At 36.7% G+C, this 26,617-nt stretch overlaps 1 protein-coding gene across 12 annotated transcripts in view; it reads left to right on the top strand.

Annotated features, from left to right (window-relative positions):
* Positions 1 to 26,617, top strand: part of LOC5572927 — a 104,097-nt gene that overhangs the window by 70,670 nt on the left and 6,810 nt on the right. For all 12 annotated transcript variants that reach the window (XM_021844989.1, XM_021844999.1, XM_021844998.1 and 9 more), the window contains one exon: positions 21,542 to 22,114. In XM_021844989.1, the coding sequence (XP_021700681.1) occupies positions 21,542 to 22,114 (573 nt within the window). The remainder of the gene's footprint in view (positions 1 to 21,541; positions 22,115 to 26,617) is intronic.

Below are 26,617 nucleotides of genomic sequence, written 5' to 3'. Positions count from 1 at the left end.
CTTCTTTAGCAATTTCACCAGAGTGTTGTCCATAGATTTCTGAAGGATTTTCCCATTGTTTTTGAGTAGTGACCTTATCTATGATGAAATCTCACTTTCACAAAACTTGTAATATCTTTAATCTTTCAGAGTGGCTTTTTTGGCAAGTCAATATTAACTTCCTTCTGCTTTCTCCTTTAAAACCTAGATAGTTAGAAAACAATACAAATTTATTGTATAGCTGGACATTTTACGAAGCATGTACTCAGCGGCCAGCACTCCAGAGCAAAATCTACTCTTTTAAAATTTAAACAGGTTCAGTTTGTTGAACGCTTTTAAAAAACTCAAGTCCAAAACAATTCGTTTTTTTATCCTTTTCTTCGAAAATTAGCATTCGTTAGCATTCCAATTTTATGCTACTGATCGCTATTTTGATAAAACTAGAGGGTAGTCGTTGACCACCGTGGACCCCTCTTACGCCAGGTAGATAAAAAGCTTACGAAAAAAGCCCATTTTTTATAAATCTTAAGTATTTCTTCTATTGATATATCTCCATTTCCCTTGGCACACAAAGCAAACTTAGTGGCATCGTATAAAGGAAGGATTTAGCACAGTCTGTGGATTTAGCTTTCATTTGAAGCCAAACATTAATTGGCGGCCATTATAAATTTGGCCGCTAGCTTGAATTTCGTCAGAAAAAAACAGTTTTTTACTTTTAGCGTACCTGTTATGTACACGTTCGTGTTGGATTCTGACATCACCATCACAAAGCTGAGTTAAATCTGAGTAAGATAAGCTACAAAAACTAGGTGAGCAATGGTGTTTACCTGGGAGGGAGGCACCAATACTACACACGAAATATAGAACAACGTTTGTTTGAACTGCAAGATAACTCCAGCGTACCAACAACAATCAAGGCAGGCTTGGGGAAAACCGCTAGTTTTCTTTTGTTGTGTACTTTCGATCTTTCCTGACAAACATGGAAAAAGGGCCACAGTTTTCTATGTACCAAATATTAATTTTCTTTGGAAAAAGTAAAACGATGCGTTTTTCAATGCTTTATATTCAATCAGATGAAAGGTGCTCACGTGAAATTACTTGCATTATGTGCATGAATTGATTTTCATTCAATTTTTGTCACTTTTGATGAAATGCGAAAATGTGTTTTAATCAGTTACGCGCTTTTTCCATGTTAGTCCAATGTTTGAGATCTGGGCTCACAGTGACAGTTCGTGACAGCGGAATCTCGGCTCGCTATGACGTACAGAAATTTTGTATTGGTTTCTCCCTCCCAGGTGTTTACCCTATGAAATGAACTATTTTCTGAATATTGTTCTACGATTTTGACGTATATGGAGAGTGCAATCAATGCAAACATCAATAAGGTAAACGTTCCAATAATTGAGATACTAAGCACGATTCATCGCTCAAAATTAAAGAAGTGCAATGATTGCATTAAGGGTCAAATATGACCCACACAGCTAAAAATATCTTCTTCTTCTTCTTTCTGGCGTTACGTCCCCATGGAACAGAGCCTGCTTCTCAGCTTACCCCACTGGTCCATCACCCGAAAGGCTTTGGGGTTTTTCATATTTCGACATGTAGAATGTAACAAAAATACTCCGGTTGAAAATCCCGTGTAACACCTTCCCTTGTGAGTACATAGAAAGATAGCGTCTTCGGCAAAGTTGTTCAGTGGCTCGAGGGTTATCATTGGTCGAGTTAGTTATTTTTTTTTTTAATTTCTTTATTAGTATCATTCTAAACATTACATTCATTTCTTATATCTAGGTGTTCTGTGTTATTAGACAACACTATCACCCTAATTTGGTAAAACAAATTTAAGATTTAATTAACATTTTGTTAACAACATATTACATTTCAGTTGCCGTAGCAGTTCAGTTTTTTTACAGGTGAGTTGATTTCACTTGCTTATAGAAGAAAAAAAAGTTTTTAATATACTTAACCTAACTTAACCTAAACATATAACGCATTAATCGTGGCAATAGAAGATTGTAACGATTTTTGCCTGAAATTATTTATTATTTTATTTGACATTTGTTCCAATGTTTCAACATTGGATATTCTATGTAACTCATTGGTACTATACCAGGGAGGAAGTCTCAAAATCATTTTCAAAATTTTATTTTGAATTCTCTGCAGAGCTTTCTTCCTGGTATTACAACAGCTAGTCCATATTGGTACAGCATACAACATGGCTGGCCTGAAAATTTGTTTGAATATCAAAAGCTTGTTCTTAAGACAAAGTTTTGATTTTCTATTAATAAGGGGATAGAGACATTTTACATATTTATTACATTTGGCTTGAATGCCCTCAATGTGATTTTTGAAAGTTAAATTCTTATCTAGCATGAGCCCTAGATACTTAACTTCATCTGACCAATTTATTGGAACCCCTCTCATCGTGACAACATGTCTACTTGAAGGTTTCAAATAAAGAGCTTTTGGTTTATGTGGGAATATTATTAGTTGAGTTTTGGAAGCATTAGGAGAAATCTTCCATTTTTGCAAGTATGAAGAAAAAATATCCAAACTTTTTTGCAATCGACTACAGATGACACGCAGGCTTCGTCCTTTGGCGGAGAGGCCTGTGTCATCCGCAAATAAAGATTTTTGACATCCCTGAGGTAACTCAGGTAAGTCAGATGTGAAAATATTGTATAATATTGGTCCCAAAATGCTGCCTTGAGGAACACCAGCTCTTACAGGAAGTCTTTCAGATCTGGAGTTCTGATAATTAACCTGAAGTGTACGATTTGACAGATAACTTTGAATTATTCTAACAATGTATGTTGGAAAATTAAAGTTTTTTAATTTTACAATCAAACCTTCATGCCAAACACTGTCGAATGCTTTTTCTATGTCTAGAAGAGCAAGACCAGTAGAATAGCCTTCAGATTTGTTGGAACGGATCAAATTTGTTACACGTAAAAGTTGATGAGTGGTCGAAGTCCATGGCGGAATCCGAACTGTTCATTGGCAAAAATTGAATTTTCGTTGATGTGGGCCATCATTCTGTTCAAAATAACCTTTTCAAAAAGTTTACTGATGGAGGAAAGCAAACTGATTGGACGATAGCTAGAAGCTTCTGCAGGATTTTTGTCTGGTTTTAAAATTGGAACAACCTTAGCATTTTTCCATTTGTCAGGAAAATATGCTAATTGAAAACATTTGTTAAATATATCAACTAAAAATGATAAGCTACTTTCTGGAAGTTTCTTGATGAAGATGTAGAAAATTCCATCATCGCCAGGAGCTTTCATGTTTTTGATTTTTTTAATAATAGTTCTCACTTCTTCCAAATCAGTCTCCCAGGCATTTTCGAAAACGTTCTCTTGATTGAGAATATTTTCGAACTCCTGAGTAACTTCATTTTCAATTGGACTAGTAAGTCCTAAATTAAAATTGTGCGCACTTTCAAACTGCATAGCAAGTTTTTGAGCTTTTTCGCAATTAGTTAGTAATAATTTGTTTTCCTCTTTCAATGCCGGTATTGGCTTCTGAGGCTATTGAGAAATTTTATTTTCAAAATTTTTGTTTCTTAATTGAGCAAAACGTTACTTGATTTCTTTCTGCAAATCCTGCCATATAATTTTCATAGCAGGATCGCGAGTGCGTTAGTTAATTCTTAATTTTGCCAACAGGTGACGTTAGACCTCCAGAACAACTTTACTGAAATCCCCATGTTTCGAAATTATCTGAATTTTGAGATATACCGATTTAAAGTTGCGGTCTACTAATTATTATGCAACTTCTATGTACATTTGTTTATTTTACCGCATTATAAAGAGTCATACTGTAAACAGAAACTGTTGAGTATTGTTCTTAGGAAGATTCTTGAGGAATACATATTGGTTTGGTGTCGATAGATATCTTTGTTACAAAATCATAGCATATAAATAACAACTGTTGTACAGAGTACAACAGCGAAGGTTAAATTTATGTTCATGCACATATTTGGAGCATCAAAATAAACTGAAATGTCAATGATAAATCGCTTATTTTTCAATCAAATGCACTTTAAATTTACACGATCATGTTACATTCAAGCATCTTCGGTTGAAAACTAAACTAAATGCCGTAAAACTAGATGAATTTGGTTTATTTTTACTCTAGAGTAGCTATGTCTCAGTTTACACTACATTGGAATTTAAATATTTTTATCTGTGCATGACTTTGAAACACGCTCAAAAATCCATTTTAGAACTGATTTTTGTTCTTCTAGCTTTATATCAAATATATGAACCGGCAACTACAAAGGCACAAATGCATCTAGAACCTGTTTCAGAAGGGAATGGTACATATCTTATCCAGAAGTATTTCATGATTTTTCATTCCGATTTACAGGAGCACCAAGGATACCAACAATTAGATTTGGCGGGATTTGGTCGGAAAATTCCAGAACCAGTTTCCGGTAGGGTGTAAGGTGGCATTTTCAGACCATCAAAATTCATGATTTTCATTCAGATTTAAATACACAGTTCGAACGAAACGTGTAAATTTCTGAGACATATAATGCACATAATTGGAGCGTGGAATATCTTGGATATTTACATGATATGTCATGCAAACTTCAATTATATATGATGTAATCCAGCCGGATTCTGTGTGGTTACATGACATGTAACACATTATTACATGATTTCAGGCTTAAATTTACATGACATCTTGTTAACATCGCCTAAATGAAGTTTACATGACGTGTAATCTTCATTATTTTTAACAGTGTAGATACCATGCCAAATACCAAATTCTTCTTCCTGTTTCTGGCGTTACGTTTCAACCAGGAAGAGCCTGTATCTCAGCTTCCTATGAGAACTTTTACAGCTATTTACTGCCGATTGAATATTTCTGCATGTGTATACCGTGTAGGTACAATGCTCTTGAAAGTCAGAAAGATTCTCATCCTGAAAAGATCCTTGACCGATGGGATTCGAACCCATGTCCCATGTCCCAATAACAAATCGGCACCATTTCACAAGTAATCTGTCATGGTTTAAACCTCTAAGTAAAATGACGATTTCTCGCTGACGAATAAGAACTTTAGACGGCAAACGCAATTTTGAGACCATTTCAAACAAAGCTCCAGGAATTCCTTTAGGAAAACCTCCAGAGATTCCATCAAGAGTTCCTCCCGAAATATCTCCAATGGTTCCACTAGTCATTTCTCCAAACACTCTTCCAGAGATTTCTCTATAAATTCCGTCGATGATTCCTCCAGTATTAGAAATATCTCCAAGATAATCTCTACCGTAATCGTTATAACGATTTCTCTCGGAATTCCGCCAGAGATTCCTTCGAGAATTCCTCTATGAGTTCCTCCAGGGAGACCTTTTGTTCGTTACTTTATGTATTAACCGGTTCCGACAGGGATCCAGGAATACCTTCAGCAACTTCTCCAGAAATTCTTTCAGTTGTTCTCTGTAGGGATTCCTCCAAAGATTATTCCAGGCATTTCTGCAGGAAAATCTCTACAAGGATTCTTCCAGAGATTTTACAAGGAGTTACTCCAGTGGTTCCTCCATAGGTTCTTTAAGTATAATCTTTATTTGGATTCCTCCATGAATTTCTCCGGAAACATTTCAAACAATTATTGTAGGGATTGCTCTAGGGACTCATTCAGAGATTTCTTCAAGGATTCTTCAAACTTTTTCTTCTGATATTCCTATAAAGCTTTCTTCAGAAGGGGACGGACCTGGTGTGGGGGTTAGAACACACGCCTCTCATGCCGAGGACCTGGGATCGAATACCATCCCCGAGATAGTCACTTATGACAAAAAATTTATAGTGACGAGTTCCGAGATAAACTAGCCCAGGGCTAAAAATCTAAAAAAAAATCTGCAGGATTCTTTCCAGAGACTGCTTCAAGAATTCCACCAGGAAAATCTCTATTAACCTAAGAGTGCGTCCAGGGATTCCGCCAAGAATTATTCCAGGAATTGCTAGACATACCCCATTACTGAAGAAGTTTTGATAAGCCCCTGGATAATTTCCTGAAGGAATCGCTGAAGAAATTTTTTGAGCAATCCATGGAGAAACCTCTAGAAAAAAATAATGGAGGAATCCTTAGAGTAATAGCTAGAGATTCCTGGATGATCCCCTCTAAAAAACAAATATGGAGATATCTCTGTAGTATTACATGAAGGAATCCTTAGAGTAATCTCTTGAAGGATTCCGGGAGAATCCCTTTTGAGGAATCCCTGCCTAATCCCTACTTTGTTACATCTTGCAAATCTTGCAAGAGTCTCTAGATGAATACCCGACGAAATCTCTGGAATTCCTGAAGAAATTTCTGGCACCTTTTTAGAAAAACTCATGTTGAGATTTTTCTGGAGTAATTCTTAGAGAAATTGCTGGGTAAATGTCTGGAGGAATCCCTTTGGAGATTTTCCTAGAAGAATTCCTAGAAGAGTCTCTGGAAGAATTCGTGTAGGAATCTCTGAAAGATTTCATGGATAAATTGCTTAATGATTCAATGAAAGGTTACCTGGAGCAATTGATGAAAGTATTTTTGAAGCACTACCTGGGTAAATTGCCGAAGGAACCTCTGGAGGAATCTCAGTGGGAATCCCTGGAGAAATTCCTGGAGTAATCCTTGGAGGAAAATCACTGCGAAGATTATGCGGGAAGATTCCTTGGAGAAATCTCTACAGATACACTCCCGTGCATAAGTTTGGGTTCGTTCCTCAAAAAACATACAAAAGTGTCCAGTTCATATCTCTGTGATTACACGTCCGATTGAAACTCGCTAATCCGCATTCGAAAGGCAAAGAGTTTTTCTTACTTCTTTTGTATTTTTCCTTTATATATACTAAATTTTTACATAAAGTTTTGACATTTTTCAAAAAAACACACTGAAAAAACATTTCTAATTTGCTCAGCATCCTTTGCCTTTCGAATGCGGGTTAGAGAGTTTCAATTGGACGTGTAATCAGAGACATATGGACTGAACACTTTTGTATGTTTTTTAGGGGGTGAACCCAAACTTATGCACGGGAGTGTACCATTGGAGAAATCCATGGATAACCCTTGGAGGAATCCATGGAGAAATTTCTGGAGAAATATTTAGAAGAATCCATAAAGGTATTTTTCTAGAGGAAACTAGGTTGTAGAGATTTTCCTAATGTAATCCCTGGAAAAAGATCTTACGAGTATTTCGATATAAAATTCCTGGAGTATGATTCTGTGAAACTGTAACTGGGAAATCACCCATCACGCAGACAACCACTTCGGAAGGGAACACACGTCTTCCTTTGTAATCCACTCCACTATGACTGATTGATCGATGAGCAACGATCGGGTCGAGACGACACAAACACACTGTTGTCATCTCGCCCCACACATCCCCCTTTCTCTCCGGAGAAAATAAATAGACTTTGAAATAATATATTCAAAAATAGAAACAAAAAAAAATAACCTTGGTACCTACTACCTTCCGATGCGTACCGAATAGGTACCCTATTTCAAATGAATCAAACTCTCACCACGTACTCCGCAAAAAGAATTCCCGAGGAGTACGGCAGTCCTCCATCAAGCATCATCGCTGACAAAAACAGAATGCGTATACCTCTTTGAGCAGTACAGTCCACATTTACCTTGCTTCCAGCAACCGCATGTTACTCTAAAAGAATCAATACCGATAATTCACGTTTCATCCTACGGAAATTAACAAGTCTTCTGATAACAGCACGACAATGCATTGATTCTCTACTCTGCGAAATATAGCGAAAAACATTCCCTTTTACAAAGCTCAAGTTCCGGACTATCATAGAGACTTCCTATGAACTGCCTAGTTGAGATCTGGAAAAGGGTCATAAAACATCCTGAAAACATCGTTAGCAAAGTCGTATCGAACACCAATTCCTGCAACGTAACACCGATCTCCCTTTGGTAAAACTCCGGATCGGCAGTCAGAGCTTCGTCCATGAACACACTACAAAATTGACAACTCCAGTAAAAAAAAATGTTATTCAAAGGTCCTCATAATACGCTATTACTCTATTTACTGATTTCTTCAGTCCTCTCAACTCGCTATAGATCTCTTCAAAAGCGGTCCTCTCAACTCGCTTTACAATATAAGTGAAAGCTGGCGATCCTAAAAACGCGCACTTACCTTATATTTTGATGTCAGCAGTTCTCTCAAATCGCTATTATTCAAAGGTGGCGGTCCTCACAACGCGCTCTTACCCTATTTACTGATTTGTGCGGTCCTCTCAACTCTCTACAAATCTCTTCAAAAGCGGTCCTTCCAACTCGCTCTACAATATAAGTGAAAGGTGGCAGTCCTCACCAAAATATTCTCACACCATGTCCCACCAAAATATTCTCACACCATGTTTGCCACACTGTTGGATTGTGCATTGAATGCAAGATGCGTGCTGTAGTGACTAGTCCTTTTTAAGTAGCCGAATTCAGACACTTTCCCGATCACGCTTCCCTTAGAATTTCAATCGAGCTAGACTAAATAATTAACACTTTCTTCATCATTATAAAAGCACGTTTATTCTTCCCAAAACACATCAACAAACTGATCCTCTTTTTCTTTCGTAAACCTATGCCTACTATGATCTGCATTGATTTCATTTTCAGTACTAGTTAAACAGTTTGTTGGTTCACGAACATATTTTGTTTTGACTATACTCTGCTTCTAACCTCTCATAATCCCTACATTCACCCCTTCCTCTACTTTTAGTACGTAAATGTTATTCAAAATTATGTTGCATGATATAAGATTTGTTTTGAGAATTACTTGAGAATAATAAAAAGCTTCTTCCTGGTTGGTCACCAATTCCATGTTTCATCATTACGATTCCGCTATCTGTTATAAAACTGTTTACTTGAATCTTGATATGACCCTGAAAAGACAAAAGTAAATTTAGTATTGCCCAAACAGCTTTATGATTCTTTTTGAATAGTGTTCGTTTCCTGTATCCACCACGATTGAAGATATCAGCAACTGTCTTTTTTCAACGTTTGATTCAAATTGTTTCTTCTCCGGAAACCTACTTCTTCTAGAAAAAATCAAGGTTATAATTAGTTTGTTTGCGTGGTCTTGAATAACATTCGGAACATTTTTAACTCCCACAATATTCCTTAACGCCAAAATGAGCATAAGAAATAGAAGCCATCTAAAATTTCAATAACAAAAACACAAAATTACTGAGTATCTATGCTTTTGAAATGTAACTTTGAAAAGAGCTTTCCAGACTCATGATGTCAAAGTGAGCATATAAGATCGAAATCTTCTAAAACTCCAACAACACAAAACGTGTAAAACTTTCCAATTCGTTAAAAAGATACCTATTTTCAAAAATTATAGTATAATGAAAGAGTTTTCCAGGCTAACAATGTCAATGTGATCTTAGGAAAAAGGGATATTCTATAATTTCAACAGCTCAAAATGCTTTACACATTCTTATTTTATGTTACTGGTTACTGTTACTGGGTACTACTTTGAAGAGAGTGTTTTTACGATCTTTACCCTATTCTGATTCTGTGTTACTGGCTATATATGTTAAAAAAATACACTGGCAAAAGTGTTCCATGCTCATAACATCAAAGTGAGTGTAAGAGATCGAAATATTCTAAAGTTTCAATAGCATAAATCGCTTTATACATTCTGATTATCTATTTTTTACATGCTACTTCGGAAAAAATAGAAACTCGCTTTCTGTAAGATATTTTCTCAGAGTACCCGTTGTTTAGGATTACTTACTTCGAAGAATTGTTTTGTGATAGCTATTCCCTCAGGGCTCTCGCTTTAACAGTGACTATGTCAGAAAACTCACTTTGGCACCTAATAATTCGGGTATTCGCATTATTTATGTTACCTTTTTACAAGTCTCGTTTTTCTCCACTTCCCTTTCACGATACTCACTTTATCTCAATTACCCTCTCATTACATACAAATTGTGTTAGCTATATTTTATGTAGATTATAGTCTCTTTAAAGTTTGTGTTAACTATCCTCTCAAAATACACGCTTTATTTATTTATATATTTAATCTTTTAATTGCTTTTCATAGTAAATCTTTAAAAAAATCTATTTTCCAGTTACCCTCTCAGGGGACTTACTTTTATCAGATTCTTTTTCAGGAAACCCGCTTTGAACAAAAACAGCCCTCTCGGGAAACTCGCTTGTTAGCTTACCCTCTCAGGAGATTTATTCTTTGTAGCTTACTCTTTCTGGGGTCTTTTGTTTCGTAGCTTATCCTATCAATGGATTTCGTTTTTCAGGTGTCTCACTTTCACTGAGTAACCCTTTTGGGTACACGCTCCTTTAGCTTACCCTTTCAGGGTTCTCTGTTTGTGTTGACCCTCATTAGACTATTTTTCTTTTATCTTACCCTCAGAGGGGGCTCATCTAATTTCTGCTATCCTAGGGGACTCTCTATGTATTTCTTGCTACTTTCAATTTTAAACTTATATATTGGTTACATTCTTATTTCTTATTACCCAGATATTTATACATGCACTCATACTTAAGTGGGTATAGAAAACATTATAAAAAATGATCAAAATTAGCATCGAATATGCATTGAATTTTATTTCTTTCAAGCCATGTCTAAACCATCTCAATTCAAGAAATATCATATTTGAAACCGTAAATCATTTCTTAATTTTATCAGCAAATAGCAATTCAAATACTTATAAGTCACGTAACAGTCCACTTACTTCAGGTTCAAATGCATCCCGTACAGATAAATTATACTTTCTCTACTTTCCTTTCGAAGGATGTATTGATTATACTTTTTTATTTCAATACTAGTTGTCTTGGAAAACGGTATTTGTATATGGTTTAAAAGTCAAGCAGCAGGCCATGCCAAGATACTTTAAGAATTGTTTTTTTTTTTACCTTTTTTTCGAAAGGTGTTCACCAGAGAGCTGAAACAAGAAAACTTCGCGGCCTTCTTAAATGCAAATGTCCTAGAGTTGATTGACGATTTCAAATAAATCTGCATAGAATAGTACTATATTACTGCACACAAAATTGACAAAGATCTTTGTCCTTTCTAGAAAACATTGACTCAAACGCGTTATATAACCATTTATTAACCGTTTCTTTATTTACACTTACAACTTTTGATAACTTTCAAATATATTCATATTTTTAATTATATCTTTCATGATTAAATTATGCTTACTAAAACTCTAACAATTCCAAAGTTGCAAACTCGACCATATAAACTTCAAAAATCTCACAACGCTGCTCGCATTGACAGAATACAGTTGGTAATTAAGAGAGCGGAAGTTATTTGTCCAATCATTGTTGGGTTGTTTTGTTCAACTAGTGTCAGGAATCAAACATTTGTACCTTTTTTATTAACATAGTAGACCGTGATACTTGCAGTATAAATTAATGCACGTGTTTACTAATTTGGCGTTTGAGTGTCGCCATATTCAGTGGTTGCCATGGTCACACGGCACCGCTAAAACTTCAAAGAGTGAACGCTTGCATTGGTCCATTTTGTATAAAATCCTCATTATCTTCACTAATTATTTAAGCGCACACATTATCAAAGTTTCTTTTTTTTTACAACACCTACCGTAGACAAACAGGATATAATAAACGGTTGCAAGCATTCGGTTTTTCGTCACTCACATGCATGCTCGTGAAAAAAAAAATCCTTGGACATTTCCTAGCAGGTCCTCAGATTTGCACACGTTATTTCTCCAGCTGACTGGGAGCAGATGCGCCATGTAGTGACTAGTCCTTTTTAAGTAGCCGAATTCAGACACTTTCCCGATCACGCTTCCCTTAGAATTTCAATCGAGCTAGACTAAATAATTAACACTTTCTTCATCATTATAAAAGCACGTTTATTCTTCCCAAAACACATCAACAAACTGATCCTCTTTTTCTTTCGTAAACCTATGCCTACTATGATCTGCATTGATTTCATTTTCAGTACTAGTTAAACAGTTCGTTGGTTCACGAACATATTTTGTTTTGACTATACTCTGCTTCTAACCTCTCATAATCCCTACACGTGCTTCTGCTTAATTGCTATAGAAGTCCACAAGCAAAATGCCACGAACACAAATCCACGATCAATCTTACACAAATCGATTTCCTTAGAATGAAAACGTATCGATGTTTGTTCGACGTCATTCGAGCTATCGGTCAACGTCAATTCAACAGAGAAATGAGTGCTATTATATTTACTTTCTCACAGCAAACAAAACAATGTTGTGACAGTTCTCACAGCAAACAAAGAAAATTTTGTCAACATTGAATTACTACGCAGGTAATTGGATTGGTCTATTTAAACTGACGTGTGAATATATATTTCCCCACGTTGAAAATTTGCACGCATTACAATATAAGTGAGAGGTGGCGGTCCTAACTACGCGCACTTACCCTATTTTCCTATATCATCTTGCTTTTTGTTTGTATGCAAGCTGCAGCGGCTTTCTCAACTCGTTCCAACATGATTGAATATAGGAAAATATAATACGCCACCGTCATAGAGTTCGCTAAGGGAGAACGAGTGAAATATCACTGACAATGTTAATATACGTCCAAAATTCAATTTTTCAACCTAAAAGTTAGGTCATAATAAATCGAGTAATGCACTGTTTTCCATTGGCATAATGAATTTAAACCATTATTCTTGCGATACTTGTGATTTCGCAACAAATTTAACCACTAACAAAGAATCCGGATGTTTATAACCAGGGCTGGTAGCAAGAATTGGTACCGAAAAAAGTTATTTTAGTGACCAAATTTGAGAAATAAGTGACTAAAAAGTGACTTTCGATTCTTGAAAAAGTGACTAAAAGTGACTTGAAAAGCAAGCCGTAATCAATTTTATTTCAATTCTAGTATACACTGAGGAAAGCAAACGTAAGACTGTCATAAGATTTGCTTATGGAATTACGACACAAGAAAAATCTTTGAAATTCATAAGACCATCGTATGGTTTTCGGCAGATGTTGTTTCCATAATACACCTCGAAGGAATTTCGTAAGATGATCTTATGAACCAGCATTGACTTGATAACAAAATCCATAGATAGTCTTATGAATTACGTTCTGATCCATTCTTGGTTCCATAAGACTGTCTTGTGTAATTTGAGCTTTAGATTATAAATTTCAATGAATGAATAATACTAATCCGCGTTGAAAAATAGGTTAACCAACTTGGGAAAATCAAATGTTCATCCATTTTGTCATGTCGCAATTCGATTAAAGCACTTTACTGTAAGCATTAGAATCGATTTGCGATAAGACAAAATGGATGAAAATTCGATTTTCTCTAGTTGGCTAACCTATTTTGAACGCGAAGAAGTATATTATAGCAGCGAAACATTATTGAGAAAAGTTGTGAAGAACGCCTGAATTGGTGCAGGTTTCCGTTAGGGACGGATTAATGGATGAGGGGGGATTGTGATTTCTTACGCGTCATACAAATTGTTTTGAATTTTCATTCAAAATTCTTATTCTTTGGATCCTTCCTGAAAGAAAGTGTTAGTTACAGCAGAATTGATGATAAATAGAAAATATTTACCCTTTGATGCATTAGAAACGGAGTCAGCCAGCGACAAATCAGCAAACACGTCCATTTCGGAAGCCATATTGAATTTCTGATAGTGAAATGGCTGTACCGAGAAAATTTGCCTCACGTGGTTCTTCACAATGATGAGCAATGGGGTTCATAAGCGTTCTTATGACATTGACAATTGATTGTTATGAAAAAATTACACTTGTCTTATGAATCTCAACCTCGTCGAATGAAATACGCAAGTGTCTTATGAACCAACAAAAAAATAATAAAAAACGCGTTCATTAGTGTGATCTTATGAAAATCATGCGAGATTTTTGCCTCAGTGTACTGTTATACGATCAATATCAATTATGTTTGGGAATATTCTATATGATCTTCTGCTGGTAGTAGGTCTAGTTGAGTACCATATTTGTAAATTTTTATTGTGCTTCCAAAATTACAAAATATCGCCTAGAATTTTTTCAAACAGGGTAGTTTATATTTACGCAAATAATCCTTTTTTAGTAGATTTTCAATCTTTTAAAAATTTAGTGTCTTCTGTATTACCAAAGTATTTTATATTGTAAATTTTAATAAGAATTTGGAACATTTGTAAAATTGAAATTTTTGTCATTTCACGTTCCCATTTAAATTCCAGCTCTTCTACCTAATAAGGTCAACATTTTTGTGCACTAATCAATATTTCAAATAAAAAATGATGACAGAAGATCGAATTTCATTGCAATACTGCTTAAATCGCGTCCTTTAAACGCCGAATAAGGAAAAAAAATTCCATCAGTAAGTTTAATGGAAGGTATTCTCCACATTCTAAGACTTCCTCGTGAAATAACGACAAGTAACTTTTCGTTTTGACGTTAATTTTTTTATTACTCCGAAGACCTCTTCAGGAGTTTGTTTTGTGATTTTTACGAACTTTTTATGTAATTCTTCTAAGAATCGTTTATATACCTTCATGAATTCAATCCTTTTTTTAAGAAGGACCACGTTGTTTCATTAAAATACTCTCCTACATTTATCACGGATGGTTTTCTACAATTTTCTCCATGCGAGCCATGGTTTTAGCTCAAAAGATCATTATTTTGGTTGGTTCTTTATCATGGTGAAGAAATTACATCGATGATTCCATTAAGAACTGCTCCAAAAATCGTTTCAGACATTTTTCAAGGAAGTCCCAAGTTAGAAGCACTTTGAGTTGATGGGGGAAATTATAACACAATTAATACAAAATCAGTTATAATAACAAAAGCTATTTTAATTTAAAACTGAATTAATCCACAACTTGTTATAAAAAATGATAGGAAAGAAAATAACAAATTTTGTTATAATTTAGTAATGGAATATAACAAAACAAGTTATATTTCTATTTGATTTGAAACATAATGTGTAATATTTTTGCTTAAATTATGACAGATTTTGTTTCAATTTTGTATAGTGTGGAAGAAATTGTGTTCTAATTTTTGTTATTTTAACTACAACCCGCCAAAATTATAACATATTTTGTTAGAGAAAATGCGATAACTAACCCTTTTGCAATCCACTGGTCGGGTTGTCTTCAGGGAAATATCAAGAAAAAAATCATATATTTTTGTGAAAAATTTTGAAAAATCCGCGAGGAATTTCTAAAAAAAAACCTAGTGTAATTTCTGATGAAACTTGTGTGAGTTATAATGATGAATACCTACGAGGATCACTGAATGATCTCTCGAATTATTGATGAATATATTTCTTGATAAATCGCTATGATAATAAAAACATATTTATCCATCAATGGTCGAAGAAATGCTGGAGAAATTTCTAGAGGAATCTAATGAGGAATCCCAGATGCAATTCATCGAGCAATTCTTGGAAAAGATTTTATCCAATAATACCTTAAGTAAGTTTTGAGCAATTCCGGAGAGTAATTATGGATGAATTTTTGAGAGAATCCTTACACTGCAAAAATTGTGATAATTTTCTTTATGTGTATCGACACATTAATATTAGAATCCATCTCACACATTGATTTCATTTAAATGAGAATGAATGAACCCTGTTACTGTGAATCAAAAATATGTGTGAAACCATATAGCAAAAATCTATATAGTTTCACACATAACGCGTATATGGAAAATGAACTCGTGAACATCAACAAAAGAAGTCAACCATTTTCTGGAACCAGGTTGAAAATCATCGAGCACGCAATTGCATGTAGTTTGGTAAGTCTTTTCAATATTAATTAAACATTAATACAACTAATTAATTGATGTTTCATTTCAGCAACTAGAAGATTGAATGCGAAAGGGCTAAAAAGCTTTTCAGCAGCCGGCAATCAAACAATTTGCGAGAGAATCTGCTTCGGATGGCATCAGATGGCTGGAACCAAGTCGCACTCGCACCCACGAGGGGAACCGCTACCCCTTCAGGGGAGGACATTCGTCATTCTGAAAAGTTCTGTATTGGCGTGAAACATTGTGTGGCAATAAAAATTATTATAATTTGGCTAGGGATAAAGAAAGTGAATAAATTATCATTGTTTCATCATACATATTTGTTACTAATATTGAATAAAAATCAACCATGTTATTCATTGATCAACCCTATAGAATTAATGGATGTGTTTGATAATAAACATGTGTACGCACACATAATTCAAATATATTATGAAATGAACCTTGATTATGTATCTCACACATAATTACCATGTACCGATACAAATTGCAAATATCTATGTGTGAAACAAATAACGACGATATGGAGATTTTTATCAGTGTATAAAAAGGCCTGGATTAAATGAAAAAAGGCGTCGGAATTATTGTATAATTCTTGTAAAAAATGTCGATTTTTTTTCGAAAACTCTGTACTAAACCTTTGGGAAAAACTTCTGTAGAGCCTGCGGGAATAATCCTACAAGTAGCGATTGAAGAAATTTGTGAAAGAATCAGTAATCTGAAGGAAATAATGAGATTTTTTTCTTTAGAGTAATCTCTGTGCAAATTACTGGAGGTTGAAGCACAGGAATGCTCTAAAAACTGTTAGTACCAAATTGAGAAGAAATTCCTCTAAGCTTCTATTGAAAAATTGCTGATGGCATTCCTGGTGGAGTTTTTGAAAGTATTCCAGAAGGAATCTCTGGATAAATAGTTACGTAATAGTATCTGAAGGTTTGTCTGGAGCCTCTAGAATGTTGCACCAGAATTCATTGCAAGCAGATTAACCATCTATTTTCGACGACTTTAATCGACAGTTTCTTTATGGAAAAGCGGTTTTATAAAAAGTAATTCAAAAAACAATATTTCAAAAGGTAAATTTTTTGCAAAATCAGTTCAAAAATTTGTTGGATGTTTCACAATAGTAAACTGATTGCTTACCAATAGTTTTACTATTCAGAACATTAGTTGACTTTTAGATTAATCTGATAAGTATAGAATCATAATCTACAGTTAACTCTCCCTTACTCGATATTTCGTATCTTGATATCAAGTTGGAGAACCATAGTAAGTCTGGAGCTACCATGGGAATGAGAGGGTTAAGTCAAAAAAGTGACTTTAGATACCCTTTTGATTATGTCTTTAGAGACCTTAACTAAAAATAAACACTTTTTAGAAATATGCATTTAAATAGTATCCAAGCCTTTAAAAAAGATCTGCTTACCTGAAAATATACCATTTTTCGTATTTGTTGTAAGCTTTAATCTTTTCCTACAAACATTATTTATTTCATATGCTAATGAAAGCTACCCAACTAGAACTGGAAATCGTACTTGCCTTTCCCATTTTAGCAATCCTAAGTCCTACTTCCTTATTTAAACAAGTTTTATTTGGAATATTAAAAATAACTTAAAATGAATTGACTGAATAGTCAAGATATAATAGCGGCGCAGCCGAAATTTTTTTTTGATTGAAGAAATTTTGTGTTACAAAAAGGACACATTCTGCCATAATAATTACTGGTTCGAAGTATTTTCCCTGCGTAAATCCTATAATAATTCCAGTTTTTTCCAGGTTGAATAAAATTCCCTGATAATTCCATGTTTTCCAGGATTTTTCAAGTAGTAGACACCCTGCTAACTTAAAACTTAGCCTAAATTAAGAAGGCCGATTCAAAATTTTCTCCCGAAAATTAGCTCAAAATAGTTGAAAAAAGTGACTTTTTGACGAAAAAAGTGACTTTAGTTGAAATGTCTTCAAAAAAGAGACTTTAAAGTGACTGGCCTCAAAAAAGTGACCAAGTCACTAAAAAGTAACTCGCTACCAGCCTTGTTTATAACCTATGTTACCAAACATCAATTTTCCAATTTTCTCACACTAATCGTTCAAGAGCATCGACCAGATCTGTTCATATTCGAGTAAAAAAGTATCATGTTTTTCAGTGCTTTCTGATCGTCTACAAAACAACTATTCCGAGAAAAAGTGTAAATAGTGTGCTCCTTCCTATGCTGCACACGGTGCGTTTTCAACCCAAACCACTTTTGTGGCGGTTTTTCTACTGGCCACCAGATGTCAACAGTGATCGTTTAGCTTTGAAAATATTTGCCTATAGTGGTTTCTGCACTCGTGTACATACACGTTACATGTCACTAACACTACTTAAAGAGTGCTGGTGGAAAATATAAACAAAGATCAGCTGTTCCCAGCAAAATTAAACGGCAATATTTTCAACCAGCAAATGTGTGCATGTGTTCGTGACACCGCTCGGCGAGAGCTCAATACCTACCAGCCATCTTGGTTTGCTTCATCTCGGTCGCACTATTCGCTCCCAAGACGACAATTCGTCCGGTGGGGTGTGCTGCTGTCGTCATGATGATGGTTGACGAGAGCAATGTCAAACTTATTCATGGTTTCAAAACATTCGGAACAAAATATTTATTTTCACCGCTTACATCACTTATGTATGAAACTGAATGAGATCCAATGGTAGAGAATTCATTTATCTACCCAATGGTTTTTTTAGGGGTAGCGGAGAATGTCCCGAAGCGTGTTTCATTCAAGCGCAAAAATCGCTCAGGCGAAAGTTCCAATGAAAATAATTTCACATATCCTGGTTTTCCAACCTCAAACTAGTGCTCATACCAGCCGGATCTCAATTTTTATGATAGTAGTGCAATGATACAAAAAACAAACGTATATAGAACATAGAGAATGGATATTCCTACCTTTTCCGCATAACTGTTTCACTGTGAATCGTCTTATATCAGGAAAATAAAACATTTTTCCCCACAGCGGCAAGTGATGGATGCGTGAAAAATCAAATCTCTCATCATCTGACTAGTTGCGCTACCAAAGTATAGATGGCTAACAGTATGTTGCGTTTTGCGATTGGAAGCGTATATTCATTATTGTTCTCTGCAAGATAAATCCACGTAATGCGATTATCTGAAAATGTCGATATATCGTCGCAGTGGTAATGAAAATCACCAAATGTTTCAGATTTAGCAAATTTGGAACATTTGTGTCTTCGAAGGATGAAAAAATCCAAGCCTACTAGAATTTTGACGTTGCGTTTGAATTGCGTGCATATCTTCTGCGCGTTACCGCCGCCGCTGGATGTGGATTTAATATAAGCGCCGCAATGCACTACGCAATGGGTAATTTCCGCAATTTTGGTTGTAAAAGTTCATTTTTTTTTGCTATGATATTGAGCTAAAATATCCGTAGCAAAACCTGTCACGCTCGCCAATGTGTAACATCAAACTGTAACTGGGAAATCACCCATCACGCAGACAACCATCGGGCAATGATCGGGCCGAGACGACACAAACACACTGTTGTCATCTCGCCCCACACAAATTCCATGCCAAAGCATTGGAGGAATTTCTAGAAGAATGAATACCCAGAGGAATTTTTTAAAAATCCAGAACGAATCTTTGAAGAAGGGAGGGAAACTATGGAAAATTAACTGGAAAATTCCTTAGAATAATTAACGTAGCGATTTTCCAGGAGAAATGCTTCAAAAAGTTCGTGAAGTAATATCTTGTAGAATCCCTGAAGGAATTCCTGGTGGAATCCATGGAGAATTTCCTGGTGAAATACCTGAAGCGATCCCTGCAAGAATCCATGAAGTCCATGGATAAATTCTTGGTAAAATATCTGGAGTAGTTTTTGAAGCGATTGTTCTTGTGCAACCCCTAGTGAAAGACTTGGAGATTTTTTCTAATTCTTTATTAGTATCATTCCAAACATTACATTCATTTCTTATATCTAAGTGATCTGTGTTAGACAACACTATCATCCTAATTTGGTAAAACAAAATTAAGCTTTTATTATTTTTATTACTTTGTTTAATTTTACCAACATGCCTTCATGCCAAACACTGTCGAATTTTTTTTAAGGCCAAAGGCTGCACAGACTGAACGATCACGAACATTAGGCAACGGACAACACGAAACACCCAGTAGCCTAGTGATGAATTTTTCGTTTGACGAAAAGTTTCCACCGATTTGAGCGGGAATCGAACCCACACCTCGTGGCACAATACGCCTAAACGACTGACGCCGCTAACCGCACGGCCACGAAGCCCACAGAAGAGCAAGACCAGTAGAATAGCCTTCAGATTTGTTGGAACGGATCAAATTTGTTACACGTAAAAGTTGATAGTAATAATTTGCTTTCCTCTTTCAATGTTAGTAATAATTTGCTTTCCAAAACTTTAGATAATTTCCAAAAGGGCTTAGAGCCAGGATCCAATTGAGAAATTTTATTTTCAAAATTTTTGTTTCTTAATTGTGAAAACCGTTTCTTGATTTCTTTCTGCAAATCCTGCCATATAATTTTCATAGCAGGATCGCGAGTGCGTTGTAATTGCCTTCTCCTCACGTTTTTAAGACGGATCCAGAGTTTAAGATCATCGTCTATAATCACGGATTCAAATATTACTTCACATTTTGGAATTTCAATGCTCCTGGTTTCAACAATGGAATTTTTTAAAGTTTCAAGAGCATTGTCAATATCAAGTTTTGTTTGTAAAGAAATGTTAACATCGAGATTAAAGTCAATATATATCATATATATATTCCAGTCGGCTCGAAAATAGTTGAAAGTGAAGCTGATAGGATTGAGAATCGCTACATGTGATATTTGAAATGTAACAGGGATATGATCAGAATCAAAACCAGCATCAGTAATCAGTTGGCTACAAAGGTGTCTAGAGTCGGTTAAGACCAAATTAATCGTACAAGGATTTCTAGAAGAGGAAACACATGTAGGGCTATCTTCCTTCACAAGACAGGCGTTCTCAGCGTGAAAAGAACCTTAACAAATCATGCATTTAGCATCCATGCGGCAATTTCTTGTACCATGACCACACTTTTGACACCGACGGCACTGAATGGGGTTCTGGAAATTTTCTCTAGTTGTCTGGAAATATTTCCATGTCACACGGACATCGAACATAAGTCTTGCTTTTTCTAAAGCTTTAATATTATTTAGATCTTTTTAGTTAAAGTGAACTGAATTATATTCTTGAGAAAGTCCTTTCCGAAGAATGCCAGATTGGGTTCTCTTTTTAACGATTACTTAGGCTGGGGAACATCCAAGTATATCATTTATTCCATTTTTTGATCTCTTCAGGTGACTTCTAGTCACTTTAGAGACCTTTGACTACTTTGAATAAACGTAGAAAAATACTGTCATTTTAGCACTGAAAATTCATATTTTTGTTACACTGAGAAGTACTGTTTTAATGCTTTAGGTAGCTTCCGAGAGCTGAAAGAATGTGTGTACGCACAGTACGCAGGTACGATGCGCACTTTTTCCATGCATATTGCCCCAATCACCCCTAGTAATTTTTGCGAGAAGTGAGTTTTCATTTTTTTTCCGACTCTGAGTGAGATTCTTTTGGGGTGTACATAAGCAAAAATTAGCCTAAAATTATGCTACGGTTGAAAATCCTGCGTCAACAAAATTTTGTTTTGAATTTGAATTTGACGGATCGAATCTGTTTGGTTTCGATTGAAAAGATTTTTTACACATAAAGGCATTGTCTTGTTTGTTAGTTTTGGTAGTAAATCTTACAAGTAAAACCGAGAAATAATCATCAATTAAAACGTTTATCCCCACAGGTACAAGCGCGTCGTTTACTGGACGCAGGCCACGTGATGTCGTACCAGCAAGCGGAAGTGGCTGTCCAGTTGATCGAAATGCGTTACGCCCAGGACAATGCCATCTGGGCCGCGAACCAGTGCCACACGATCGACGAGGCCAAGGATCTGCTGCAGAAGGAATGCGAACTGTGCCTGGGGGTGTACCCCATGAATGAGATTATATCGTTGCTCAAGTGCACGCACACGTGCTGCCTGGACTGTGCCAAGGTTTACTTCACCGAGGAAATTATGCACCGCTCGATTACCAACTGCAACTGTCCGTACTGCAAGGAACCGGACCTGAACAGTGCCGACGTGACGGAAGATGACGTCGTGGAGTACTTCTCCAATCTGGACATTCTGCTGAAGAACATTGTCGATGCGGAGGTGCACGATCTGTTCCAGCGGAAATTGCGCGACCGGACGCTAATGCAAGACCCGAACTTCAAGTGGTGCGTCGACTGTTCGTCCGGATTCATCGCCAGACCGCGGCAGAAGAGACTGATCTGCCCGGATTGTGGGTCGATTACCTGTGCGTCCTGTCGGAAGCCCGTAAGTATAATTATCTACTTATGTTTTATTTTATGGTAAAAAATTGAAACAAAAAATGGAGTTGAACAACTTCTACTTAGATCCTTTTACTTTAAAATCAACAGTTTCGGAGCTTTTTTAAATTGATTGCATGCAAAAACTTAAGGCCATTTTCAGACGTATTTCTTGAGTCCAAATGGTCGACTTATCTATGGGAAACACGTATTCTATCATACTAAAAACATTTGTAAAATTTAATATTGTAAAACAGTTAGGGAAAGTGTACCAGTTATGGCCATAGTGGTTCCCTATTTGGCTATATATGAAATTTCGACGACTTTCTCATTTTTAATCTTTTTGAATGTTTTAACATCAAGATATATCCTATATCTAACTGCTAAAACACACAAAACTTTTCAAAATGTGGAGACATTCAAGTTATCACGTATGGCGAAATAGGGAACCACTATGGCCATAACTGGTACACCTACCCTATGCATAGTGCGCTTGAGCCTGCCAAATAAAGAAATAGAAAAAAATGGGCTCAACTACAGAATTGTAAACTGACACTTATATTGAGCTATTCGGTAATCCAATCCGCATGGTTATTAAATTAATTAACTCATTACGCGTGGTAAAGATGGACAAATTATGGGTGAAATTATGAAAAAAATCCACGTGCTCTGCTGGGATTTGAACCCAGGACTCTTGTATGCTAGACGAGCGCTTTACCAACTAAGCTACCGAGCCACTTGGTGACCCAATAACTGAGTTGGTTACAAGTTTAGAATTCAAATCCCTACAGACCACGCGGACCCCTTTCATAACCAATATCCATCCATCCCATGTTCCTACACACGCGGAGCGAGCGAGTGCGATTTGTTTAGTGTTGAAACTGTTTGCCTATCGTACCTACATCGCTTCCACAACAACTGTATTGTGGAAGAGTAAAGATGTTGGAAGGCTATCAACGTGTCGTTCTCACTCAAGTGACGACATGACTACTACAGAGAGGCAGTACACTCTAATATAAACTGACACTTATATTGAGCTATTCGGTAATCCAATCCGCATGGTTATTAAATTAATTAACTCATTACGCGTGGTAAAGATGGACAAATTATGGGTGAAATTATGAAAAAAATCCACGTGCTCTGCTGGGATTTGAACCCAGGACTCTTGTATGCTAGACGAGCGCTTTACCAACTAAGCTACCGAGCCACTTGGTGACCCAATAACTGAGTTGGTTACAAGTTTAGAATTCAAATCCCTACAGACCACGCGGACCCCTTTCATAACCAATATCCATCCATCCCATGTTCCTACACACGCGGAGCGAGCGAGTGCGATTTGTTTAGTGTTGAAACTGTTTGCCTATCGTACCTACATCGCTTCCACAACAACTGTATTGTGGAAGAGTAAAGATGTTGGAAGGCTATCAACGTGTCGTTCTCACTCAAGTGACGACATGACTACTACAGAGAGGCAGTACACTCTAATATAAACTGACACTTATATTGAGCTATTCGGTAATCCAATCCGCATGGTTATTAAATTAATTAACTCATTACGCGTGGTAAAGATGGACAAATTATGGGTGAAATTATGAAAAAAATCCACGTGCTCTGCTGGGATTTGAACCCAGGACTCTTGTATGCTAGACGAGCGCTTTACCAACTAAGCTACCGAGCCACTTGGTGACCCAATAACTGAGTTGGTTACAAGTTTAGAATTCAAATCCCTACAGACCACGCGGACCCCTTTCATAACCAATATCCATCCATCCCATGTTCCTACACACGCGGAGCGAGCGAGTGCGATTTGTTTAGTGTTGAAACTGTTTGCCTATCGTACCTACATCGCTTCCACAACAACTGTATTGTGGAAGAGTAAAGATGTTGGAAGGCTATCAACGTGTCGTTCTCACTCAAGTGACGACATGACTACTACAGAGAGGCAGTACACTCTAATATAAACTGACACTTATATTGAGCTATTCGGTAATCCAATCCGCATGGTTATTAAATTAATTAACTCATTACGCGTGGTAAAGATGGACAAATTATGGGTGAAATTATGAAAAAAATCCACGTGCTCTGCTGGGATTTGAACCCAGGACTCTTGTATGCTAGACGAGCGCTTTACCAACTAAGCTACCGAGCCACTTGGTGACCCAATAACTGAGTTGGTTACAAGTTTAGAATTCAAATCCCTACAGACCACGCGGACCCCTTTCATAACCAATATCCATCCATCCCATGTTCCTACACACGCGGAGCGAGCGAGTGCGATTTGTTTAGTGTTGAAACTGTTTGCCTATCGTACCTACATCGCTTCCACAACAACTGTATTGTGGAAGAGTAAAGATGTTGGAAGGCTATCAACGTGTCGTTCTCACTCAAGTGACGACATGACTACTACAGAGAGGCAGTACACTCTAATATAAACTGACACTTATATTGAGCTATTCGGTAATCCAATCCGCATGGTTATTAAATTAATTAACTCATTACGCGTGGTAAAGATGGACAAATTATGGGTGAAATTATGAAAAAAATTCCACGTGCTCTGCTGGGATTTGAACCCAGGACTCTTGTATGCTAGACGAGCGCTTTACCAACTAAGCTACCGAGCCACTTGGTGACCCAATAACTGAGTTGGTTACAAGTTTAGAATTCAAATCCCTACAGACCACGCGGACCCCTTTCATAACCAATATCCATCCATCCCATGTTCCTACACACGCGGAGCGAGCGAGTGCGATTTGTTTAGTGTTGAAACTGTTTGCCTATCGTACCTACATCGCTTCCACAACAACTGTATTGTGGAAGAGTAAAGATGTTGGAAGGCTATCAACGTGTCGTTCTCACTCAAGTGACGACATGACTACTACAGAGAGGCAGTACACTCTAATATAAACTGACACTTATATTGAGCTATTCGGTAATCCAATCCGCATGGTTATTAAATTAATTAACTCATTACGCGTGGTAAAGATGGACAAATTATGGGTGAAATTATGAAAAAAAATCCACGTGCTCTGCTGGGATTTGAACCCAGGACTCTTGTATGCTAGACGAGCGCTTTACCAACTAAGCTACCGAGCCACTTGGTGACCCAATAACTGAGTTGGTTACAAGTTTAGAATTCAAATCCCTACAGACCACGCGGACCCCTTTCATAACCAATATCCATCCATCCCATGTTCCTACACACGCGGAGCGAGCGAGTGCGATTTGTTTAGTGTTGAAACTGTTTGCCTATCGTACCTACATCGCTTCCACAACAACTGTATTGTGGAAGAGTAAAGATGTTGGAAGGCTATCAACGTGTCGTTCTCACTCAAGTGACGACATGACTACTACAGAGAGGCAGTACACTCTAATATAAACTGACACTTATATTGAGCTATTCGGTAATCCAATCCGCATGGTTATTAAATTAATTAACTCATTACGCGTGGTAAAGATGGACAAATTATGGGTGAAATTATGAAAAAAATCCACGTGCTCTGCTGGGATTTGAACCCAGGACTCTTGTATGCTAGACGAGCGCTTTACCAACTAAGCTACCGAGCCACTTGGTGACCCAATAACTGAGTTGGTTACAAGTTTAGAATTCAAATCCCTACAGACCACGCGGACCCCTTTCATAACCAATATCCATCCATCCCATGTTCCTACACACGCGGAGCGAGCGAGTGCGATTTGTTTAGTGTTGAAACTGTTTGCCTATCGTACCTACATCGCTTCCACAACAACTGTATTGTGGAAGAGTAAAGATGTTGGAAGGCTATCAACGTGTCGTTCTCACTCAAGTGACGACATGACTACTACAGAGAGGCAGTACACTCTAATATAAACTGACACTTATATTGAGCTATTCGGTAATCCAATCCGCATGGTTATTAAATTAATTAACTCATTACGCGTGGTAAAGATGGACAAATTATGGGTGAAATTATGAAAAAAATCCACGTGCTCTGCTGGGATTTGAACCCAGGACTCTTGTATGCTAGACGAGCGCTTTACCAACTAAGCTACCGAGCCACTTGGTGACCCAATAACTGAGTTGGTTACAAGTTTAGAATTCAAATCCCTACAGACCACGCGGACCCCTTTCATAACCAATATCCATCCATCCCATGTTCCTACACACGCGGAGCGAGCGAGTGCGATTTGTTTAGTGTTGAAACTGTTTGCCTATCGTACCTACATCGCTTCCACAACAACTGTATTGTGGAAGAGTAAAGATGTTGGAAGGCTATCAACGTGTCGTTCTCACTCAAGTGACGACATGACTACTACAGAGAGGCAGTACACTCTAATATAAACTGACACTTATATTGAGCTATTCGGTAATCCAATCCGCATGGTTATTAAATTAATTAACTCATTACGCGTGGTAAAGGTGGACAAATTATGGGTGAAATTATGAAAAAAATCCACGTGCTCTGCTGGGATTTGAACCCAGGACTCTTGTATGCTAGACGAGCGCTTTACCAACTAAGCTACCGAGCCACTT

This window comes from Aedes aegypti, chromosome 2 (assembly GCF_002204515.2).
Source record: "Aedes aegypti strain LVP_AGWG chromosome 2, AaegL5.0 Primary Assembly, whole genome shotgun sequence".
Lineage (NCBI taxonomy): Eukaryota > Metazoa > Arthropoda > Insecta > Diptera > Culicidae > Aedes > Aedes aegypti.
This window is presented reverse-complemented; position numbering and strand designations above follow the sequence as displayed.